The sequence below is a fragment of the Ranitomeya variabilis genome, chromosome 5 (assembly GCF_051348905.1).
Source record: "Ranitomeya variabilis isolate aRanVar5 chromosome 5, aRanVar5.hap1, whole genome shotgun sequence".
Taxonomy (NCBI): domain Eukaryota; kingdom Metazoa; phylum Chordata; class Amphibia; order Anura; family Dendrobatidae; genus Ranitomeya; species Ranitomeya variabilis.
In genome coordinates this window covers 417,581,989-417,605,988 of record NC_135236.1, presented here as the reverse complement: position 1 = coordinate 417,605,988, position 24,000 = coordinate 417,581,989, and the positions used below count along the sequence as shown (strand labels likewise).

The following is a 24,000-nucleotide window of genomic DNA, read 5'->3' as shown; positions in this document are numbered from 1 at the left end:
TCGACCTGAAAGGGAAGTGAGAAATCAGGCTGGCACAAAACAGGCGCCGAAGTAAACCGGCGCTTCAACTCTTGGAACGCCTCCACGGCTGCAGGAGCCCAGTTAGCAACATCAGAACCTTTCTTGGTCATATCCGTCAAAGGTTTAACAACGCTAGAAAAATTAGCGATAAAACGATGGTAGAAGTTAGCAAAACCCAAGAACTTCTGAAGACTCTTAACTGACGTGGGTTGAGTCCAATCATGAATAGCTCGGACCTTGACTGGGTCCATCTCCACAGCAGAAGGGGAAAAAATAAACCCCAAAAAGGGAACCTTCTGTACTCCAAAGAGACACTTTGAGCCCTTAACAAACAAAGCATTCTCACGCAAAACCTGAAACACCATCCTGACCTGCTCCACATGTGAGTCCCAATCTTCAGAGAAAACCAGAATATCATCCAGATAAACAATCATAAATTTATCCAGATACTTCCGGAAAATATCATGCATAAAGGACTGAAACACTGAGGGAGCATTAGAGAGCCCAAAAGGCATCACCAAGTACTCAAAATGACCTTCGGGCATATTAAATGCTGTCTTCCATTCATCTCCTTGCTTAATGCGCACAAGGTTGTACGCACCACGAAGATCTATCTTGGTGAACCACTTGGCACCTTTAATCCGGGCAAACAAGTCCGACAACAGAGGCAAAGGATACTGAAATTTAACAGTGATCTTATTCAGAAGCCGATAGTCAATACAAGGTCTCAAAGATCCGTCCTTCTTGGCCACAAAAAAGAATCCCGCACCAAGAGGGGAAGAGGATGGACGGATATGCCCCTTCTCCAGAGACTCCTTGATATACGAACGCATTGCGGCATGCTCAGGTACAGACAGATTAAATAGTCTTCCCTTAGGAAATTTACTACCTGGAATCAAATCTATGGCGCAGTCACAGTCCCTATGAGGAGGCAGAGCACTGGACCTGGACTCGCTGAATACATCCTGATAATCAAACAAATACTCAGGAACTTCCGAAGGAGTAGAGGAAGCAAAAGAGACCGGCGGGGAATCAGCATGAATTCCCTGACAGCCCCAACTTGACACAGACATTGCCTTCCAATCCAAGACTGGATTGTGGGTCTGTAACCATGGCAGACCCAAAACGACCAAATCATGCATTTTATGCAGAACAAGAAAACGAATCACCTCCCGATGTTCAGGAGTCATGCACATGGTTACCTGCGTCCAAAACTGCGGCTTATTTTCTGCCAATGGCGTAGCATCAATACCTCTAAGAGGAATAGGATTTACCAACGGTTCAAGAACAAAACCACAGCGCTTGGCAAATGACAGATCCATAAGACTCAGGGCAGCACCTGAATCCACAAACGCCATAACAGGGTAAGAAGACAATGAACAAATTAAAGTCACAGACAAAATAAATTTAGGTTGCAAATTACCAATGGCGACAGGACTAACAACCCTTGTTAGGCGTTTAGAGCATGCTGATATAACATGTGTAGAATCACCACATTAAAAACACAACCCATTCTGACGTCTATGATTTTTCCGCTCATTTCTAGTCTGAATTCTATCACATTGCATTAAATCAGGTGTTTGTTCAGACAACACCACCAGAGGATTAGCGGTTTTGCGCTCCCGCAAACGCCGGTCAATTTGAATAGCCAGCGCCATGGAATCATTCAGACTTGTAGGAATGGGGAAACCCACCATCACATTCTTAATGGCTTCAGAAAGGCCATTTCTGAAATTTGCGGCCAGAGCACACTCATTCCACTGAGTAAGCACGGACCATTTCCGAAATTTTTGGCAATACATTTCAGCTTCATCCTGGCCCTGAGAAATAGCCAGCAAGGCTTTTTCTGCCTGAACTTCAAGATTGGGTTCCTCGTAAAGCAATCCGAGCGCCAGAAAAAACGCATCAATATTTGCCAATGCCGGATCTCCTGGCGCTAGCGAGAAGGCCCAATCCTGAGGGTCGCCCCGTAAAAAAGAGATAACAATTTTAACTTGCTGAGCTGAATCTCCAGATGAACGGGGTCTCAGAGATAGAAACAATTTACAATTATTCCTGAAATTCCTAAACTTAAATCGGTCTCCAGAAAACAGTTCAGGAATAGGTATTTTAGGTTCAGACATTGGACTACTGGTAACAAAATCTTGTATGCCCTGCACACGAGCAGCAAGCTGGTCTACACTTGTAATCAAGGTCTGGACATTCATGTCTGCAGCAAGCACAAGCCACTCAGAGGTAAAGGGGAGGAAGAGAGGAAAAAAAAAAAAACTCAGAATTTCCTTTCTTATTATCCCACTTCTGCAATGCATTATACATTCAATGTTGGCCTGGCATACTGTTATGACCCCAATGGCAGAGGGTCTCAGAAATAATTACTAAGTCTGCAAACACAAAAAAACCAGCTCATAGGGCAGTGGTAACTGAGCTGACCATATATCTAATCCTAGCACCACAAATAGAAGCAGCCGGGGAACGTGCATACGTTGGTTCTAGACGTCTCGCGCCAGCCGGAGAACTAACTAACCCTAGAAGGGAAAAGAAAGACCTTTCTTGCTTCCAGAGAAAAGACCCCAAAAGTTGAATACAAGCCCCCAACAAATAATAACGGTGAGGTAAGAGGAAAAGACAAACGTAAGAATGAGCTAGGTATTTAGCAAAGAGAGGTCCACTAGCTAATAGCAGAATATAGTAAGATGACTTATATGGTCAGCAAAAACCCTATCAAAATATCCATGCTGGATATTCAAGAACCCCCGAACCGTCTAACGGCCCGGGGGGAGAACACCAGCCCCCTAGAGCTTCCAGCAAAGTCAGGAATCACATTTAGTACAAGCTGGACAAAAATCAGAGCAAAGCAAATGACCAAAAAACAAAGAAGCAAGACTTAGCTTAATTTTGCACGAACCAGGACCAGCAGACAGGAGCAAACAGAAAGGATCTGATTACAACAATGCCAGGCACTGGACTAAGGATCCAGGAAGTTTATATAGCAACACCCCTGGGCTAACGACCCAGGTGGGTGCCAAACTGAGGAAAGACAATCCCAGAGTCATATCACTAGTAACCACAAGAGGGAGCCAAAAAGTCTAATTCACAACAGTGGCCACCACCTTCCCCTGACCAGAACCCTATAGAGAACCTTTGGAGTATCATAAAGCAAAAGATCTATGAGGGTGGGAGGCAGTTCAGATCAAAACAGCAGCTCTGGGAGGCTATTCTGACTTCATGCAAAGAAATACAAGCAGAAACGCTCCAAAAACTCACAAGTTCAATGGATGCAAGAATTGTGAAGGTGATATCAAAGAAGGGTTCCTATGTTAACATGTAACTTGGCCTGTTAGGATGTTTTAGCGTTAAATAGCTTTTTTATTCAGTGAATGTGACCTCCTAATGCCACAAATTCCACAAATGAGCATTTTCAGTTCTTTAAAACATATCAAATGTTTAGAAATTCTACTGTGCCTAATAATTTGGAACAGTGCATTTTGAGTTTTTATTCATTTTGAAGATTATACTGTTATCATTGGGAGGTTTCTTCAATAAAATTCAATATATACTCTTATGGGTGATTACTTTTATTACACTGACTGTCATTTGCACCAACCATTTAGGAAAATCCGATAAAAATGTAATTTGCATAATAATTTGGAACATAGTGTAAAGTATATAAAGTGTGTATATATATATATATATATATATATATATATATCAGTGAGACACATATATACTGTGTATATATATATATATATATATATATATATATATATATGTATATATATATATATATATTTCATACAGCGCTAGATAGCTTTAAAGCCGGTAATTCAATTGCCGGCTTTTGCTATCTCCTTATCAAACCCGACAGGATATGAGACATGGTTTACATACAGTAAACCATTTCATATCCCTTTTTTTTTTTTTTTACATATTCCTCACTAATCATGTTAGTAGAGTGTGTGTGCAAAATTTGGGGGCTCTAGCTGTTAAAATAAAGGGTTAAATCATGGAAAAATCTGGCGTGGGCTCCCGCACAATTTTTTCCGCCAGAGCGGGAAAGCCAGTGACTGAGGGCAGATATTAATAGCCTAGAGAGGGACCATGGTTATTGCCCCTCCCAGCTAAAAACATCTGCCCCCAGCCACCCCAGAAAAGGCACATCTGTAAGATTCGCCTATTCTGGCACTTAGCCTCTCTCTTCCCACTCCCGAGTAGCGGTGGGATATGGTGTAATAAAGGGTTAATGTCACCTTGCTAATGTAAGGTGACATTAAGCCTGGTTAATAATGGAGAGATGTCAATAAGACACCTATCCATTATTAACTCAATAGTAGTAAAGGGTTAAAAATACACACACACATGAATAATAAAGTTTTTTAATGAATTAAAAACACACATGGAGTTGTAAAATCTTTATTGTACGCTTAATCCACCTGAAGACCCTCGTTCTGTAAAAGAAAAAAGCAACAATATCCCATACCTCTCCGGCGCTCAGTCATGTCCCACGCTGTAAATCCATTTGAAGGGGTTAAATAATTTTACAACCAGGAGCCTGCTAATGCAGCTGTTGTTCCTGCTTGTAAAAACTAGGGAATGAATGGAAAGCAGGGGAACGTAGCAGCGTAGACTTGCGGTACTGCGCCCCCTCCTGGCATAAACTGATATGAACTCTAGCGTGGGAATTTTTCTGAATATTTTCTCACGTAAAACTCTCTAGTGTGATCCCGGCCTCAGATCTAAGATAATTTTTTATTAACAGCATTTTCCCAATTCAGTGACTGATGATGACTTAGGCTGCCGTCACACTAGCAGTATTTGGTCAGTATTTTACATCAGTATTTGTAAGCCAAAACCAGGAGTGGAACAAATAGAGGAAAAGTATAATAGAAACATATGCACCACTTCTGCATTTATCACCCACTGCTGGTTTTCGCTTACAAATACTGATGTAAAATACTGACCAAATACTGCTAGTGTGACGGCAGCCTTACGATCTGTCGGATATGCCAATATTATTAGGTTGGTGACAGTCAGAAAAACAGCCGACCCTACAGCATGGCACTGACCCCCCAAAAACAATTAAGGAGAATAACACCACACAAGATGAAATGAGCTTTATTCTCCTGGTATCAGTCATGGGGTGGGCCAGCACGGCTTCCGTCACCGCTCAGTACATAGTGAGCTGAGTCTGTATGCCCCGCCACTGACTGACAGCCGGCCAAGCACTGATGCACTGCTGAGTGAGCTGTCAGTCAGTGCTCGGGCGCGGTTACAGAGCTGTGATTGGTGACTGTAATTGACTGACAGCCAGTGACTGCTCCTGGGAGAAATAAAGTTCATTTTCTCCTCGCTGCCGCATTTTCACTATTACAACAGGGCTCCCTAATAAAGCTATTATCCTTCAGATTAACCCTAAGCCTGCAGGTTAATACTGTCATAGACCTGACCGGTTCATTTTAAGGCTATGTTCACATGTCCAATAATGAGCCGCTAGAACGGATCCAGCAGAAATCTGTTGGCAAAAAAGTTATGTAGACACAAGTTTTTCAGTAGTTTTTTAAAAACTCATTTCAGCTGGATCCATTTTTTTATCATTGAAGTCTATGGACAACAGATCCCTTAATAACCATCCATTATCTTCCATTAGAAATGGATCGTGTAAGTAAAATACGGATCCTTCACAACTGAAAGGAGAACAGACGGCCATTGTCCAGATACTTCAATATTAAAGAAACGGATCCTGATGAAATGAATTTTTTTTGAATGGCCATTAATGTTGTGTCTGTATAACTTTTTTGCCAACCGATTGCTGCTGGATCCGTTCTAATGGACGACTCCTGGACATGGGAACACGGCCTAACATGTTGGGTGTTATTTGTGTCTTCCTTCAGAGTGGATGGTGCGGTCAGGATGCAAGGGGGGAGTAGACGTGGCTCATAAGTGGAGAAGGAGGCAGATTCCTCTGATAGCATGATAAGATATATTACAATCATTCTTCTATTTGCTCGTACTATTGCGTTTGTGACCACTTTAACATAAGTTGCTGTATCTTCCTCATACAGTAGTGAGAAAATGGATCTAGAGACCGAATCATATGTGATAAAGTCCAGGATCGTGTCTACGTAAGTGCCGAGAATTACCGATCTAATATAAGCAAACCTTCTAGATCACATAATGATATTATTATTATTTATTATTATAGCGCCATTTTTTCCATGGCGCTTTACATGTGAGGAGGGGTGTACATAATAAAAACAAGTACAATAATCTTGAACAATACAAGTCACAACTGGAACAGGAGGAGAGAGGACCCTGCCCGCGAGGGCTCACAATCTACAAGGGATGGGTGAGAATACAGTAGGTGAGGTTAGAGCTGGTCATGCAGCGGTTTGGTCGATCGGTGGTTACTGCAGGTTGTAGGCTTGTCGGAAGAGGTGGGTCTTCAGGTTCTCTTTGAAGGTTTCGATGGTAGGCGAGAGTCTGATGTGTTGTGGTAGAGGGTTCCAGAGTAGGGGGGATGCACGAGAGAAATCTTGTATGCGATTGTGGGAAGAGGAGATAAGAGGGGAGTAGAGAAGGAGATCCTGTGAGGATCGGAGGTTGCGTGCAGGAAAGTACCGGGAGACGAGGTCACAGATGTATGGAGGAGACAGGTTTTGGATGGCTTTGTATGTCATGGTTAGGCTTTTGTACTGGAGTCTCTGGGTAATGGGGAGCCAGTGAAGTGATTGACAGAGGGGAGAGGCCAGGGAATAGCGGGGGGACAGGTGGATTAGTCGGGCAGCAGAGTTTAGAATAGATTGGAGGGGTGCGAGTGTGTTAGAGGGGAGGCCACAGAGCAGGAGGTTACAGTAGTCGAGGCGGGAGATGATGAGGGCATGGACTAGGGTTTTTGCAGATTCTTGGTTTAGGAATGTACGGATCCGTGAAATATTTTTGAGTTGGAGGCGGCAGGAAGTGGAAAGGGTTTGGATGTGTGGTTTGAAGGAGAGATCAGTGTCAAGGATTACCCCAAGACAGCGGGCTTGTGGGACTGGGGAGAGTGGGCAGCCGTTTACTGTAATGGATAGGTTCGTTGGGGAGGTCGTGTGAGATGGGGGAAAGATGATGAATTCTGTTTTGTCCATGTTAAGTTTTAGAAATCTAGTGGAGAAGAAGGATGAAATAGTGGATAGACATTGAGGGATTCTGGTTAGAAGAGTGGTGATATCTGGTCCAGAGATGTAGATCTGTGTGTTGTCAGCATAAAGGTGATACTGAAAGCCGTGAGATTCTATGAGCTGTCCTAGGCCAAAGGTGTAAATGGAGAAGAGCAGGGGCCCTAGAACTGAACCTTGCGGGACTCCGACAGATAGGGGGCAAGGTGAGGAGGTGCTGTGTGAGTGGGAGACGCTGAATGTCCGGGCAGTTAGGTATGACGAGATCCAGGATAGGGCCAAGTCTGTGATGCCAAGGGATGAGAGGGTCTGCAGCAACAGGGAATGGTCCACTGTGTCAAAGGCAGAGGACAGGTCCAGGAGGAGGAGGATAGAGTAGTGCCGCTTGCTCTTGGCGGTTAATAGGTCATTTGTGACCTTAGATGATATCGATGTTTCCTCAGCTCCAATGTGTGTGGGATTCACTGCACTCGGGTACAGATGATAGAAACCTGTCTGTACGGGGTATATATTCACTACACAGGTAGTTGTCATTACCGGGTGCCGCTCACGTGTCACAGTTTATTTATAAAGATGGGTTACATTACAAACATTAGAGGAATTGTCATTTGACTTGATAAATACAAGTGAGAAGAAAATAAAAATGAGCCAATATCTGATATGGTTCCCGCAGAAATCTATCAGACATTATATATGTAATCTGCGCTGGTGCTGAGGACTCCTAGATTGCACGGACGTCTGCCAGGAGCTGCAGACTTTTCAGACGGCAAAGATAATCCCATAAAACTTAATATTTATTCCATCATGGATAAAATGTGGTATAAATAATACCGGAGATAATGGTTATTCCAGAAGATTGGTGAGAATCCATTCTTGCATTTGGTGTCATTATAATTACTGCACCATTTGGCTTTTCCAGGCTGTTTTCCTGCACATTCAACTTTGATGTGGTCTGTGGCCATGAATTGGCTGAGAGGAGCTGAAAAGACAAATATTAAACTTACAAACTCTCCCATTGGACCATTAGAACAAGTTGACTGACAGATTTTCAGTTAACTCCTTATGCAGCCAGCAATAGATATTGCAACGCAGAAGCTATAGAAAACAAACAGAGCAAACATTTTAATGAAACCCAATGAGAAAATTAATTTTTAGCCAAAGATAGATGTATTCAAGTAACAAAAAAATCCTTAATGTGACGTAGATGGAAAATGTGGCAAAGTATTTGGGATGGAGGCCGAGGGGCGGAATTTGTTCACTAATGCTCTTCAAATTTCTGATCTTTCTATATCTACATATGACTTGATGATCGATGTTAAATGAACAACAGAGTGCTCAGCAAACGAGTAGTAGAAAAGAGATTAGAAGGCAAAAAGAAAGAGCTGGGCAAGATAGAGGAAGAACTGGACACGATAGAGGAAGATCTGTAAGTGTTTTCTCCAGTAGAGATGATTTACAGCCTGTCTGTGCATCCTGTATACCTGTCTACGCTGTCACTCAGTGTGTGACTTTCATTTCTCAGTTTAGGAGGTTTAAAGGACACATGAATAAGATGAATTAGATGAATTCTATTAATTTGACTGTTTGAATTGGGAACCAGGAAAAATAAAACGTGACCCAACATTTATACGGCTCCTTTAGAAAGACACGAGTTATTATTATAAGTATATACTTTCTACAGAATACCTCCTGTCTAGGATGCCTGATTTAGGAAGCTGTCACAGCCGTCAGCATATGTCCAATTGGTATCCTTACAGATATGGCTGAGTGCGATAGTGGAGCCGGGAGCCATTAGCTCCCCGCACCACCACACAGCCTGTGCTCCCCGCGTTGTCTAAGGTCTGGTGCAGAAGACATAATGATGTCACTAGATCATGTTTGCAGCGCCCAGCTACACACAGCCTAGAACGGCGCAAGTCTGTATATTCATGCTTATCATGGGAACAACACTTGGGAGGGGATTTTTAGCCATTGCACTATTCTGAGTGCCATGATGTGGGTATTGGGGAGGGTTTTTGAGATATTGTACTGAGAGTGAAGGAGCGGCCGGGGCATTATACTGTGTGGGAGCATCATAGTGCGAGGGGGATTCCTTAGGGGCATCGTAATGTGTGTGTTGGGGAATTATCCTGTGGGTGGGTATGCACAGTGGGGCCATCATACTGTATGGATGTACATTATGTGGGTGTCATACTGAGGAGGGCTTACACATTTGGCGGTATGTAAGGGGGTATTGTATTTTGATGGAACACTAATTGCACCCGCAACATATGACCTTATGGCATTCACAGTTGTGAAATACGATGTAGGAATGTGATCATAACAAAGCAATGGGGACCACACATGTAAACGCGAGTGCAAATAAAATAGGAAATAATTGCTTAAAACAATTTACATCCCTTCTTTAATTCGTAATATTAAAGTTGAAAAAGAAAACCCAAAATGTAATTTTTATTGTAGGTTTTGAATTTATGCACATTACTCACGTGGCTTAGGTGCATTTTAACCCCTTAACTACATTTTTAATTTAAACTTTAAGAAAAAGATAAATTTTTTAATAGAATAAAATACTGAATCAGATTTATATTAATAGAAAAAATAAGGCCCCAATACATCAAGACCAGTGATTTTCTCACCGGTCTAGAGGAGGCATGGTGAAGTCAGGCGCTCCTGATCCATAAGTGGTGTATGCCTCATCATGAGTGAGGAGCATCTGACGGGGGGCGTGCACCCCTGTGTCCCACCCCAGAAATCATACTGGAGGGAGATTTCTGGAGTAGGGAACACCACAGCTTGTCATGAATTATACAATCTGTGGTGTGACATCCCACTGCGCCCCCGTCCTACCATTTAGGTAAAGCTGGAAGTAACTGATGTGAAAATGACAAAAGTTTCAACATTTTTGTGCAACTCCAAATGTGTGTCTTAAACTGTATGAAAGGTTCCAGGAAAGAAAACATATTACCGTACTTATCCCTCCATGATACTGAGCTGATGTAAGAGGTTGTAAGGAGATTAGCTGCTATTAGATAGCGGCACCCCCTGAAGTCACAATGCACCCTGAGTGGTGTGATCTCTCCGATAGGTCACCTTTGTCAGATCATTGTGGGGCTGAGATCACTGTGATACATTCACTGTTGTGACATCCTTCTCACTACTTTTCTTCCCTTCTCCAACAGACATATCCACGACATCGAGATGACACCACTACTTTACAGGCCAAATGGGTTTGGAAAATGTTTCTGGTGTCCACAACTTGTCACCATCCAGTACGTATGTTATTTCTAGAAATATAATACTATATGACCAGCCTGATATGTTATAGAAGGTTGTGTTCCCGCTGGAGGACTACAGTCTTTGTAGTGATCTGCTATTTATTGCTCACACCCGCTGGTTCAGTGCTTTCTATTACTCCCTAGTTATCCAGTAGTAGGTTTCCCACCGCAGGCGACCCACCGGGCTATTTCTAGTGACTTAGCTTAATAATAGCATACCTGGTTTCTCAGGAATTTATATTAAACCTCCGCTCTCGCTTTGATTTCTTTATCCCAGGGGTGGACAATTAAATTTCCTGAGGGTCCACATGAGAGGAGACCATTGACTGTTATGGAGGGTTAAACTAATAGGCTGAAATTGATTCTACCTATTATTATTATTATTTAGTACCAGCGTTAAGAGGGTAAAAAAACTGCATCTGCCCCATGAAGTGAACAAAGGATGCACAGAATTACTTACAGTTTATATGTAGTATATAGTGTGTGCATATGTATATAGTATGTGTATGTATGTAGACTATAGTGTGTGTATATGTATATAGTATGTGTATGTATGCAGCCTATAGTGTGTATATGTATATAGTATGTGTATGTATGCAGCCTATAGTGTGTGTATATGTATATAATATGTGTATGTATGCAGCCTATAGTGTGTGTATATGTATGCAGTATGCAGCCTATAGTGTGTGTATATGTATATAGTATGTGTATGTATGCAGCCTATAGTGTGTATATGTATACAGTATCTGTATGTATGCAGCCTATAGTGTGTATATGTATATAGTATGTGTATGTATGCAGCCTATAGTGTGTATATGTATATAGTATGTGTATGTATGCAGCCTATAGTGTGTGTATATGTATATAATATGTGTATGTATGCAGCCTATAGTGTGTGTATATGTATGCAGTATGCAGCCTATAGTGTGTGTATATGTATATAGTATGTGTATGTATGCAGCCTATAGTGTGTATATGTATATAGTATGTGTATGTATGCAGCCTATAGTGTGTGTATATGTATATAATATGTGTATGTATGCAGCCTATAGTGTGTGTATATGTATGCAGTATGCAGCCTATAGTGTGTGTATATGTATATAGTATGTGTATGTATGCAGCCTATAGTGTGTGTATATGTATATAGTATGTGTATGTATGCAGCCTATAGTGTGTATATGTATATAATATGTGTATGTATGCATCCTATAGTGTGTATATGTATATAGTATGTGTATGTATGCATCCTATAGTGTGTATATGTATATAGTATGTGTATGTATGCAGCCTATACTGTGTGTATATGTATGCAGTATGCAGCCTATAGTGTGTGTGTATATGTATGTGTATGTATGCAGCCTATAGTGTGTGTATATGTATATAATATGTGTATGTATGCATCCTATAGTGTGTATATGTATATAGTATGTGTATGTATGCAGCCTATACTGTGTGTATATGTATGCAGTATGCAGCCTATAGTGTGTGTGTATATGTATGTTTATGTATGCAGCCTATAGTGTGTGTATATGTATATAATATGTGTATGTATGCATCCTATAGTGTGTATATGTATATAGTATGTGTATGTATGCAGCCTATACTGTGTGTATATGTATGCAGTATGCAGCCTTTAGTGTGTGTGTATATGTATGTGTATGTATGCAGCCTATAGTGTGTGTATATGTATATGTGTATGTATGCAGCCTATAGTGTGTATATATGCATCCTATAGTGTGTATATGTATATAGTATGTGTATGTATGCAGCCTATACTGTGTGTATATGTATGCAGTATGCAGCCTATAGTGTGTGTGTATGTATATAGTATGTGTATGTATGCAGCCTATAGTGTGTGTATATGTATATAGTATGTGTATGTATGCAGCCTATAGTGTGTGTACTGTATATGTATATAGTATGTGTATATATGCATCCTGTAGTGTGTATATGTATATAGTATGTGTATGTATGCAGCCTATAGTGTGTGTATATGTATATAGTATGTGTGTGTATGCAGCCTATAGTGTGTGTATATGTATATAGTATGTATGCAGCCTATAGTGTGTGCATATGTACTGTATATAGTATGCGTATGTATGCAGCCTATAGTGTGTGCATATATATATAGTATGTGTATGTATGTAGTATATAGTGTGTATATGTATATAGTATGTGTATGTATGCAGCCTATAGTGTGTATATGTATATAGTATCTGTATGTATGCAGCCTATAGTGTGTGTATATGTATATAGTATCTGTATGTATGCAGCCTATAGTGTGTATATGTATGTAGTATGTGTATATATGCAGCCTATAGTGTGTATATTTATATAGTATCTGTATGTATGCAGCCTATAGTGTGTATATGTATATAGTATCTGTATGTATGCAGCCTATAGTGTGTATATGTATGTAGTATCTGTATGTATGCAGCCTATAGTGTGTGTATATGTAAATAGTATGTGTATATACGCAGCCTATAGTGTGTGCATATGTACATAGTGTGTATGTTGTGTATTGTACAATATAGAGTTAAAAATCAATCATTAATATGACGAAAAGTCTCAGTGAAGCTCTCGTATAACATTCAGGATGATTTCTGTGTCATGTACTATAGAGAGGAGACTTCTGAACAGATAGAGAAAGAAGACAAAATGAAGGAGAACACCATAGTGATGTAAGTGCACATATTTCCTAGATTAATATAAGAAAATGAAGATGTGTTCCTGTAAGAGAAATGGAACATAGTTGCCAACATCAATTGTTCTCATCTCTTCTATAACCCATACCAGTCACATTTGGATCCACATACCGTATTTTTCGGACTATAAGATGCACTGTTTTCCTTGCAAAATGTGGAGGAAAATGGGGGGTGCGTCTTATAGTCCGGATATATGGGCTCTTGCTGTCGTGGGGATGTGGGGGAGCGGTTTCGGCGTAGCATCGGGTCACAGGAGGCTGGAGCCGGAGGCTCCGGCTAACTCCTGTGCCCGCCGCTAAAGAGAAATGATTATGCACTGCATTCCACACCCATGGGGGTGGAAGGCAATGCATATTCATTTTCCTGGCATCCTGGTATAAATGGCCCCATCCTGTTCCTGGTATGATTGGTTTCATCCTTTTTCTTTTATAATTGGCCCCATCCCGTACCTGGTATGCATGGTCCCATCAGGAAAGATTAAAAAAACAACAACATTGCACTCACCTACACGTCGCACCCTCGCAGCGTCCTGCTCCGGTGCCAGGAGATGCTTAATGCTTGTAAGCAGCACATGGCAAGGACGTCATGCGCTGCTCACAAGCAGAGCACAGCTGCCGGAATACTCACTCGCAGACATCGGTGAGTATCCATTCCTCTTCACTAGCGCACAGTGTCAGCCAGCTGTTTCCTGCCTCGGCCAGAGGTCACATGTGCCGATACTTAAGATAAATGAATATACAGAATATTAATTTCTCTTAAGTATCGACACACATGAGCACCAGCCGCAGCAGGAAGCCGGCGGCTGACAGTGCGCGCTACTGAAGAGGAATGGATACTCACCACTGTCTGTGATGAAGGGTTCTGGTGAGTATTCCGGCAGCTGCCCTTCTGCTTGCAAGCAGCGTATGACGTCCCTGCCATGCGCTGCTTACAAGCATTAAGCAGCTCCTGGCACCGGAGCAGGACGCTGTGAGGGTGCGACGTGTAGGTGAGTGCAATGTTGTTGTTTTTTTTTAATCTTTCCTGATGGGGCCAAGCATATCAGGAACGGGATGGGGACAATTATACCAGAATAAGGATGGGACCAATCGAACCAGGACCATGATGGGGCCAATCATACCAGGACTGGGATGGGGTCGTGCATACCAGGACCAGGATGGTGCCAATCATACCAGGATAAGGATGGGGCCATGCACACCAGGATAGGGATGAGGGGGCCATGCATACCAGGATAGGAATGAGGGGGCCATGCATACCAGGATAGGGATGAGGGGCCATGTGTATCAGAATGGGGATGAGGGGACCATATATACCAGGATAGGGGATATTACATTACAGAATTGACCATTTTTTTGTTTCTATTTTTTTTTTTCGGAATTTCCTCCTCTAAAACCTAGGTGCGTCTTATGGTCCGGTGCATCTTATTGTCCCAAAAATACGGTACATATTTTGCAGATAATAAATACAGCCGTCATCTTCTCTATTCCATCTTTCAGTCACTGAGGTGTCAGATGTTCGCCAATCTATTCTGCCCTATAATCACTGAGGTGTTAGATGTTAGCCCCTCTATTCTGCCTTATAGTCACTGAGGTGTTAGATGTCAGCCTCTCTGTTCTGGCCTATAGTCACTAAGGTGTCAGATGTCAGTCTCTCTGTTCTCTCTGTCATTCACTGAGGTTTCTTAGTAATAAGCAGAGGTTCGGGTTGTTTGTTTCAGTGGAGAAAGAAGTGGGACTCTGAGAAGTACCATATTTTTTGGATTATAAGGCGCACTTCTTTTCAAAATTTTTGGTGAACATGGGGCGGGGTGCTGGATTGGGGTCCCAAGTAGTAGGGTCGCTGCTGCAGGAAGCTGGCAGCGGCAGGAGAGGGGCGATGCTGTGGACCCCTTAACTTGATTCACAATGCTGAAACCCAGCAACAGAACGCACCACATGCTTCCCCTTTTTATATGACCCCTGCAGCTCTAACCTCCATCTTTTAAGGTAAGCCCAACCCTTATCCATTAACCCTTTACTGGTTCTCTCACTACTCCAGTCATGTTCTTTTATGCCTATTCACCTTGACTCTGCTTGACTGATGGATTAGTGACTTGTGCTTCCCAGTAAGTAAAAGAAACACACACACACTGCATGATGTGGTTTTTTATTTGGCCACAGCAGCCTTATTTCAGGTAACAAACGCTAACATGACATTAGTACATGGTTAGCAGATTACCTTCCTTCCCAAAATTTTGTTATATGAGCTCCTTCCACTCATCCAAGCAACAAAAAACCTGCCCAATATTCCCCTCAGCCACAAAAAAAACATATAGCTCAAGGAGAAAACATGGATGCTCCTCTGGGAAATAAAATATACAAATTCTTTCTTTCTGATTTGGCTTTTATCCTAAGTCATATTGCAAGGCTCGTTAAAGGGTCGATGTTGACTTGTAGGATTGCTACTTCCAATAGGTGGCGCTATAGAGTTCAAGTCATATTCCTCTCCAAAGAGACAACTTGCATATTTAATTTCCCAGAGGAGCATATTTAGCCTTTAAGTCTCCTCACACTGGCATGCCAGACCTGGCTTATCAATCTCCACAAAGAGAAACCTTACCCCTTAGATACTTGAAAGTCAGAAAGGCAATATCTCACGATGAGACACAGCTCCTCTGATAGGAAGACTTTGTTATACAGTCTTGCAGGCTGAGAGACAGTTTTCTTTTAAGTGATGATCTGGACTCATTTTTTTTTCTTAGCAGAACAAATAAAAGAACAAGAAAAGAGAAACGTCCATCAAGGTAAATCCAAGTGTGGGAACATCTGTAATCGCCCCTTTAGTTACTATATGAGACGGTGACAATATGCAGATCATCCCATAATATCTTTATGACCATAATATCATACATAAGATGTCTACATAACATCATGATAAATCAATACAAATCAGTGGATTTTGCGACATGCAAATGTTTTTGTAAAAAAACTGTAAATACATAAAAAGTGTTGAAAGTTGAAGCATTGGCTTTTTTTAGGGAATGAAATTAAAACAGTAATAGTAAAAAAGTAATTTCCCCATTGCTTATTGGGAGTTATAGTCGGAGCATTCACCTTTCAGCATATATTACATGATAATGTTACTCTACAAGTCAAGTACAATTACACTGACAAGAAGACTTATTTATTTTTAGATTTACAAACTAAAATACTTTTCTAAGGCCACATGATATGTATTTTTTTATCATTTATACAAGACGTATACTGTGTTTTCTGGACTATAAGATACATTTTTTTATCAAGAAAAAAAATCATGCTTAGTAAAGTGTGTGCCTTATAGTCCAGAGGCAGGAGAGCGCTGACACAGCATCATTCCCGATAACTGGGAAAACTATGCAGCAGCACAACTCTGTCTCCTCCAGCCCAACACTGAGCAGTCTAATCTGTGCAGGGCAGGAAAGGAAGTTACAAGAGCTGCACATCACTAAAGCTGCACAGATGCTGCAGGTCCTTACTAGCTGAAGGTCCTTTCAGGTTACTTATGTGTATAGAAGGAACTTCAAATTGTGCTAGCATATACAGTGTGCAGCAGAGGTGTGTCGGGGATGTAGCAGAGCTGTGTGTGCTTATGTAGCAGAGCTGTGTGTGCTTATGTAGCAGAGCTGGGTGTGCTTATGTAGCAGAGCTGGGTGTGCTTATGTAGCAGAGCTGGGTGTGCTTATGTAGCAGAGCTGGGTGTGCTTATGTAGCAGAGCTGGGTGTGCTTATGTAGCAGAGCATTGTGTGTTTATGTAGCTGAGCTGGGTGTGCTTATGTAGCTGAGCTGGGTGTGCTTATGTAGCTGAGCTGGGTGTGCTTATGTAGCTGAGCTGGGTGTGCTTATGTAGCTGAGCTGGGTGTGCTTATGTAGCAGAGCTGGGTGTGCTTATGTAGCAGAGCTGTGTGTGCTTATGTAGCAGAGCTGGGTGTGCTTATGTAGCAGGGCTGGGTGTGTTTGCTGATGTTGCAGAGCTGAGCTGTGTGAGCGTTCGTGTGTATGTAGGAGAGCAGTGTGTCTGTCGGTATTGTAGTTGCGTGTGCAGCAGAGCTGTGTTTGTATGTTGCAGAGCTGAGTGTGCATATACTGCAGAGCTGAGTGTGCATAAGCCATGCATGCTGCAGTGCTGTGTGTGTGTACTGCAGAGAGTGCACATAAAGCTCTATGTGTATAATACACATCCTGCAGAGCAACACTAAGAATACATCCATCACCTCCTTATTCTGCCCTTATGTATTACAGTTAGTGATATTATTAACCCCTCCACTTCTTTACACCAACAGGGAAGTTTTAATTAATAGGAAATATATATATACTTATAGTAATTTCTTTCTATACTCTAAAAATATGTTATTCCTCCTGCCCGAGCACAGGTCTGGGAAAGTAGTTACTAGAGTAACAGGCTTCTCATGGACCGCAACATTCATGTCCTATCCCTAGAATACACAAGCATTGTTTAACCCCTTCAGGACACGGCCAATTTCCGTTTTTGTATTTTTCTTCCTTTCTTTCAAGAGCCATAACTTTTTTCTGTCCACATAGACATATGAGGGCTTGTTTCTGTGGGACAAGTTGCACTTTTGAATGATCCAATTTATCTTACCACAAAGTGTACTGGAAAACAGGAAAACAAATCCAAGTGTGAAGAAATTGCAAAAAATCCGCAATTCTGACATTGTTTTTATGGGAAACATTATTTGCCCTGTATTGCTCGAGCTCACCTTATGAGCCCACTCCATACACCCACTACCGACTTGCTCCTTACATGTATAGCGGATGTCGTTAATGAGTTAATCGATGGCAGTATTATTCCCTGGAATGTTGCGAGCTGCAGTACCACGCACTTCCATTCATTCAAACGGTGACCGGACAGACTATAAATTGGGCTACTTGCCTACAGTTTCAGGCAGAGGCATAGCTAGGGTTTTGGTTCAAGGGGTGCGAAGCTTCTGAGTGGGCCCCTAACCAGGTAACCTTGATTACAACTCGGTGACGCGCCCTAATAGCAGAGGAGAACCTCAGCAGATGACCCCGCTGTTACTGAAGATAATCTCTATATAAAGACCAATATGGATATTACCGCCATATGGTCAGTGGTAGATACCAGCCCTACAGAACATATAAGAGATCACAGCACAGTTACAGATAATGACGTCCTTTCTGATGGAATCATTCATTTTTACCGTCTTTTCCATCTGGCCCAGACCGACATGGCAACTTCTTCCAGCCAGGATTTGTCTGCAGAGAATACTACAAAGACACATTTCACTTCTCATATTCCAGCTCCGTCACCATCTATTCCCAACCTGCACAAACTCCTCATCCTGCTGATATCCCAATACTGAGCTGCCGTATGTGTCTCTATTACTGCCCCTGATACCCCAATACTGAGCCGATGCTGCCGTATGTGTCCCTGTTACTGCCCCAATACCCCAATACTGAGCCGCTGCTGCCGTATGTCCCTATTACTGCACCTGATACCCCAATACTGAGCCGCTGCTGCCATATGTGTCCCTATTACTGCCCCTGATACCCCAATACTGAGCCGCTGCTGCTGTATGTGTCCCTATTACTGCTCCTGATACCCCAATACTGAGCCGCTACTGCCGTATGTGTCCCTATTACTGCTCCTGATACCCCAATACTGAGCCTCTGCTGCCGTATGTGACCCTATTACTGCCCCTGATACCCCAATACTGAGCCGATGCTGCCGTATGTGTCCCTGTTACTGCCCCAATACCCCAATACTGAGCCGCTGCTGCCGTATGTCCCTATTACTGCACCTGATACCCCAATACTGAGCCGCTGCTGCCATATGTGTCCCTATTACTGCCCCTGATACCCCAATACTGAGCCGCTGCTGCTGTATGTGTCCCTATTACTGCTCCTGATACCCCAATACTGAGCCGCTACTGCCGTATGTGTCCCTATTACTGCTCCTGATACCCCAATACTGAGCCTCTGCTGCCGTATGTGACCCTATTACTGCACCTGATACCCCAATACTGAGCCGCTGCTGCCGTATGTGACCCTATTACTGCCCCTGATTCCCCAATACTGAGCTGCCGCTGCCGTATGTGTCCCTATTACTGCACCTGATACCCCAATACTGAGCCGCTGCTGCCGTATGTGTCCCTATTACTGCATCTGATATCCCAATACTGAGCCGTTGCTGCCGTATGTGTCCCTATTACTGCACCTGATACCCCAATACTGAGCCGCTGCTGCCGTATGTGTCCCTATTACTGCATCTGATATCCCAATACTGAGCCGTTGCTGCCGTATGTGTCCCTATTACTGCACCTGATACCCCAATACTGAGCCGCTGCTGCCGTATGTGTCCCTATTACTGCATCTGATATCCCAATACTGAGCCGTTGCTGCCGTATGTGTCCCTATTACTGCACCTGATACCCCAATACTGAGCCGCTGCTGCCGTATGTGTCCCTATTACTGCATCTGATATCCCAATACTGAGCCGTTGCTGCCGTATGTGTCCCTATTACTGCACCTGATACCCCAATACTGAGCCGCTGCTGCCGTATGTGTCCCTATTACTGCATCTGATATCCCAATACTGAGCCGTTGCTGCCGTATGTGTCCCTATTACTGCACCTGCTGTGCGGTTCCCTGTGCCCTCTAAATTCTAAAGCACCCCTCTATAATATAGTAATGCTGGGTGCAAGTGCCCTAGAAAACAGTGCCCATATTTTGCCCCCTAGAAAGTAATATTGCCCTGTGTGCCCCTTTGATAGCCACAGTAACCTGAGTTCCCCTATAACAATAAGTGCCCACTTTACATTTAATGATGTCCCGAGTCCCCCCTGTACAGCTCCCCTATACACAGTATAATGCACCCTCACTGTATAGTACCACCCACACAGTATACTGACTCCTTAGTAGCCTCCAAACTGTTTGATGGCCCCAACAATGTATAATGACCCCCACACTGTAATCTCCATACGGTATTATGGCCCCCTAGATAGCCTCCATATACAGTAGCATAATGCACCAAATAGTCCACAACATAGTATAATGCACTCCCCATAGGTAGACTCTATAGCATAAGGCAGCCCCCATAGGCAGACTCTGTAGTATAAGGCACCCCCATAGGCAGACTCTGTAGTATAAGGCAGCACCCCCATAGGCAGACCCTGTAATAAGGCAGCACCCCCATAGGCAGACCCTGTAATAAGGCAGCACCCCCATATTCAGACCCTGTAATAAGGCAGCACCCCCATAGTCAGCCCCTGTGATAAGGTAGCACCCCCATAGTCAGCCTCTGCAATAAGGCAGCACCCCCATAGTCAGACACTGTAACAAGGCAGCACCTCCATAGTCAGACCCTGTAATAAGGCAGCCCCCATAGTCAGACCCTGTAATAAGGCAGCCTCCATAGTCAGACCCTGTAATAAGACAGCCCCCATAGTCAGACCCTGTAATAAGACAGCCCCCATAGTCAGACCCTGTAATAAGGCAGCCCTTATAGTCAGACCCTGTAATAAGGCAGCCCCCATAGCCAGACCCTGTAATAAGGCAGCCCTCATAGTCAGACCCTGTAATAAAGCAGCCTCATAGTCAGACCCTGTAATAAGGCAGCCCCCTTAGCCAGACCCTGTAATAAGGCAGTCCCCATCGTCAGACCCTGTAATAAGGCAGCCCCCATAGTCAGACCCTGTAATAAGGCAGCCCCCATAGTCAGACCCTGTAATAAGGCAGCCCCCATAGCCAGACCCTGTAATAAGGCAGCCCCCATAGCCAGACCCTTTAATAAGGCAGCCTCATAGTCAGACCCTGTAATAAGGCAGCCCCCATAGTCAGACCCTGTAATAAGGCAGCCCCCATAGTCAGATCCAGTAATGAGGCAGCACCCCCATAGTCAGACCCTGTAATGAGGCAGCACCCCCATAGTCAGACCCTGTAATAAGGCAGCCCCCATAGTCAGACCCTGTAATGAGGCAGCACCCTCATAGTCAGACCCTGTAATGAGGCAGCACCCCCATAGTCAGACCCTGTAATAAGGCAGCCCCCATAGTCAGACCCTGTAATAAGTCAGCCTCATAGTCAGACCCTGTAATAAGGCAGCACCCTCATAGTCAGACCCTGTAATAAGGCAGCCCCCATAGTCAGACCCTGTAATAAGTCAGCCTCATAGTCAGACCCTGTAATAAGGCAGCCTCATAGTCAGACCCTGTAATAAGGCAGCCCCCATAGCCAGACCCTGTAATAAGGCAGTCCCCATCGTCAGACCCTGTAATAAGGCAGCCCCCATAGTCAGACCCTGTAATAAGGCAGCCCCCATAGTCAGACCCTGTAATAAGGCAGCCCCCATAGTCAGACCCTGTAATAAGGCAGCCCCCATAGTCAGACCCTGTAATAAGGCAGCCCCCATAGTCAGATCCTGTAATGAGGCAGCACCCCCATAGTCAGACCCTGTAATGAGGCAGCACCCCCATAGTCAGACCCTGTAATAAGGCAGCCCCCATAGTCAGACCCTGTAATAAGGCAGCCCCCATAGCCAAACCCTGTAATAAGGCAGCCCCCATAGTCAGACCCTGTAATAAGGCAGCCCCCATAGTCAGACCCTGTAATAAGGCAGCCCTCATAGTCAGACCCTGTAATAAGGCAGCCCCCTTAGCCAAACCCTGTAATAAAGCAGCAGCACCCATAAAAAAAAAAAACAAAAAAAAAAACAACTCACCTCTCTTCTTCCTGGTTCCTGCGCTGCTCCCGCTGATCTCCTGACAGCGGGCGCCCCGGGCAGTGATGTCATCGCGCCCACTGTCAGTGTTGGCGACGTCAGATGCCGACACTGACAGGGGGATGATGGTAGAAGGAGCGCAGCACTCCTTCTCCCATCATTGCCATCAGCTGTATCGGCTAAATGCCGGTACAGCTGATCTTCCGATGACGGCGGGGGGCCCACTGCTGGCACCGGGCCCCCCACCTGCTCAGGGGCCCCATAGCGGCAGAGCAGGGAGATCTATTCGCCCTGCTCTGCCGCAGAATGTAACTGTAGCGTAGCTCCAGGTGGGCCCTCTCAGAGCACTGGGTGCCCGCACCCTCTGCCCCCCCCATCCCCCCCCCAGTAGCTACACCACTGGTCCCAGGAGTTCAGGAGATTCCCTCATATTTCATGAGTCTTCTGGACATATTTGTAGAGTAAGCGAGAGAACTCCATATCATGGTATCTCTGGAAATGGAAGATGCTTTCTTAACACTTATGGTACCTTGTTCCTTTTTATTTTTTTAGGCTACAATCCTTCTTATCTTGTTTCTGTTTATTCACAAGAAAGTAAAACAGTGAGTATTCAAGATCCTTTCTGTACATGTACACCCCCAGATCTTACCATCATTCAGTAATATGATATGCAAGTATGCTACATTTTTACTAACGTAAGACTAGCTGGTATAATTCATGGTGATCAGTATGCACTCTGAAACAGTTTTTGATGTCTGCTGTTTTTTTGTCTCCATTTGGACATTTGAAACATCATCCCCTCAATGGTAATGTTTTATACAAAGCTCCTAAACTGTATAATTAGTATAATTATTGTTAATACGCAGACCAGCCCAACATGAGATTCCTAGTTTGCATCTTTTTGCGATTTTTTAATTCTCCTTCAGCCACTGTGTATCCAGCTTATCAGAGCTGAGTGGACCGTCCTGTTCTTCCAATGATTAATTTCCCAGAAGCACACTGCTTCTCCTTGGTGCTTCAGGCCAGTTCACCGTGCATACTCTGCCAAACAGCCTATGGAGAAATAAAGAGACAACACTGCTCATACTCGACTGATAGCATTGGAGCCGTGGGATGGTAACATGAGGGGGAATTTCCCAAAATGGAGAGATTAAAATATGAGTTGCATTGGCATACACAAATAAATATGGTCTTAATTTTTTACACACATATTATGATTTTGGTAAGTGTTCAGTTATTAAAACATAGATATAATTACAGTGTATGCAGTTGCCAATGACCACATAACTTTAATGGCATTTCCTTAATTTTTTTTTCTGCAAAATCATGTACCTTTAAGGCATTGCACACAGGAATGGTTTCCGCACACAGTAAATGGCATCAATGTAATTCTAGCAAATAACTTAGTAAATAAATTATTAATTATTAACCAGGATGGTTAGATATTAAGAAACATACAATATACATTGTCTGTTGCTTAAAGGGGTTTTTCTGTCACAATATATTAATTACCTATGCTTTATATTAGTGCTGAGATTAGTGGGAATCCAACACCCGGCAGGGCGACTGATCAGCTATTATAGGCTTTTGCTGAATATAAAAACATTGAATAGAGTTCCAATATGTGGTCACAGTCAGTATATAGGAGTCATCACAAGACAATGCAGATCAGGACCTAGAACAGCTTATAACAGTTGATTTTTGGGGTTTAGTCCTGAGAATAGCTCATTAATATCTTGTGTTTGGAATGTACTTTGACATTATTGTTTGTTATATCTCCACTCTATATAGGAAAATTATATCACCATCTGGCAGCAACAATCTAATTTAATCTGGCAGCACCAATAACCACCTATTTCCATCTGGCAACAATAAGAACCACCACCTATTTCCATCTGGCAGGAACAAAAACCACTAGCTAATTCCATCAGGCAGCAACAATAACAACCACCTATCTCCATCAGGCAGCAACAATAACCACCAACTATTTCCATCTGGCAGCAACAAAGACCACCAGCTAATTCCATCTGGCAGCAACCACAACCACCAGCTAATTCCATCTAGCACCAACAACAACCACCAGCTAATTCCATCTGACAACAACAACCACCAACTAATTCCATCTGGCC

The 24,000-nt window shown here is 43.2% G+C and overlaps 1 protein-coding gene across 2 annotated transcripts in view; it reads left to right on the top strand.

Moving 5' to 3' along the window:
* Positions 1-23,793, top strand: part of LOC143776154 (uncharacterized) — a 41,767-nt gene extending 17,974 nt beyond the window's left edge. Inside the window, exons 7-13 of one of the 2 annotated variants that reach the window (XM_077265212.1) lie at positions 6,081-6,140; positions 8,506-8,601; positions 10,355-10,444; positions 13,072-13,131; positions 15,899-15,937; positions 22,424-22,473; positions 23,663-23,793. In XM_077265212.1, the coding sequence (XP_077121327.1) occupies positions 6,081-6,140; positions 8,506-8,601; positions 10,355-10,444; positions 13,072-13,131; positions 15,899-15,937; positions 22,424-22,469 (391 nt within the window). In that variant the 3' untranslated portion in view covers positions 22,470-22,473; positions 23,663-23,793. Of the gene's footprint in view, positions 1-6,080; positions 6,141-8,505; positions 8,602-10,354; positions 10,445-13,071; positions 13,132-15,895; positions 15,938-22,423; positions 22,474-23,662 lie in introns of both variants that reach the window. The other variant, XM_077265211.1, reaches the window with a different exon arrangement.
* The last annotated feature ends 207 nt before the right edge of the window (positions 23,794-24,000 follow it).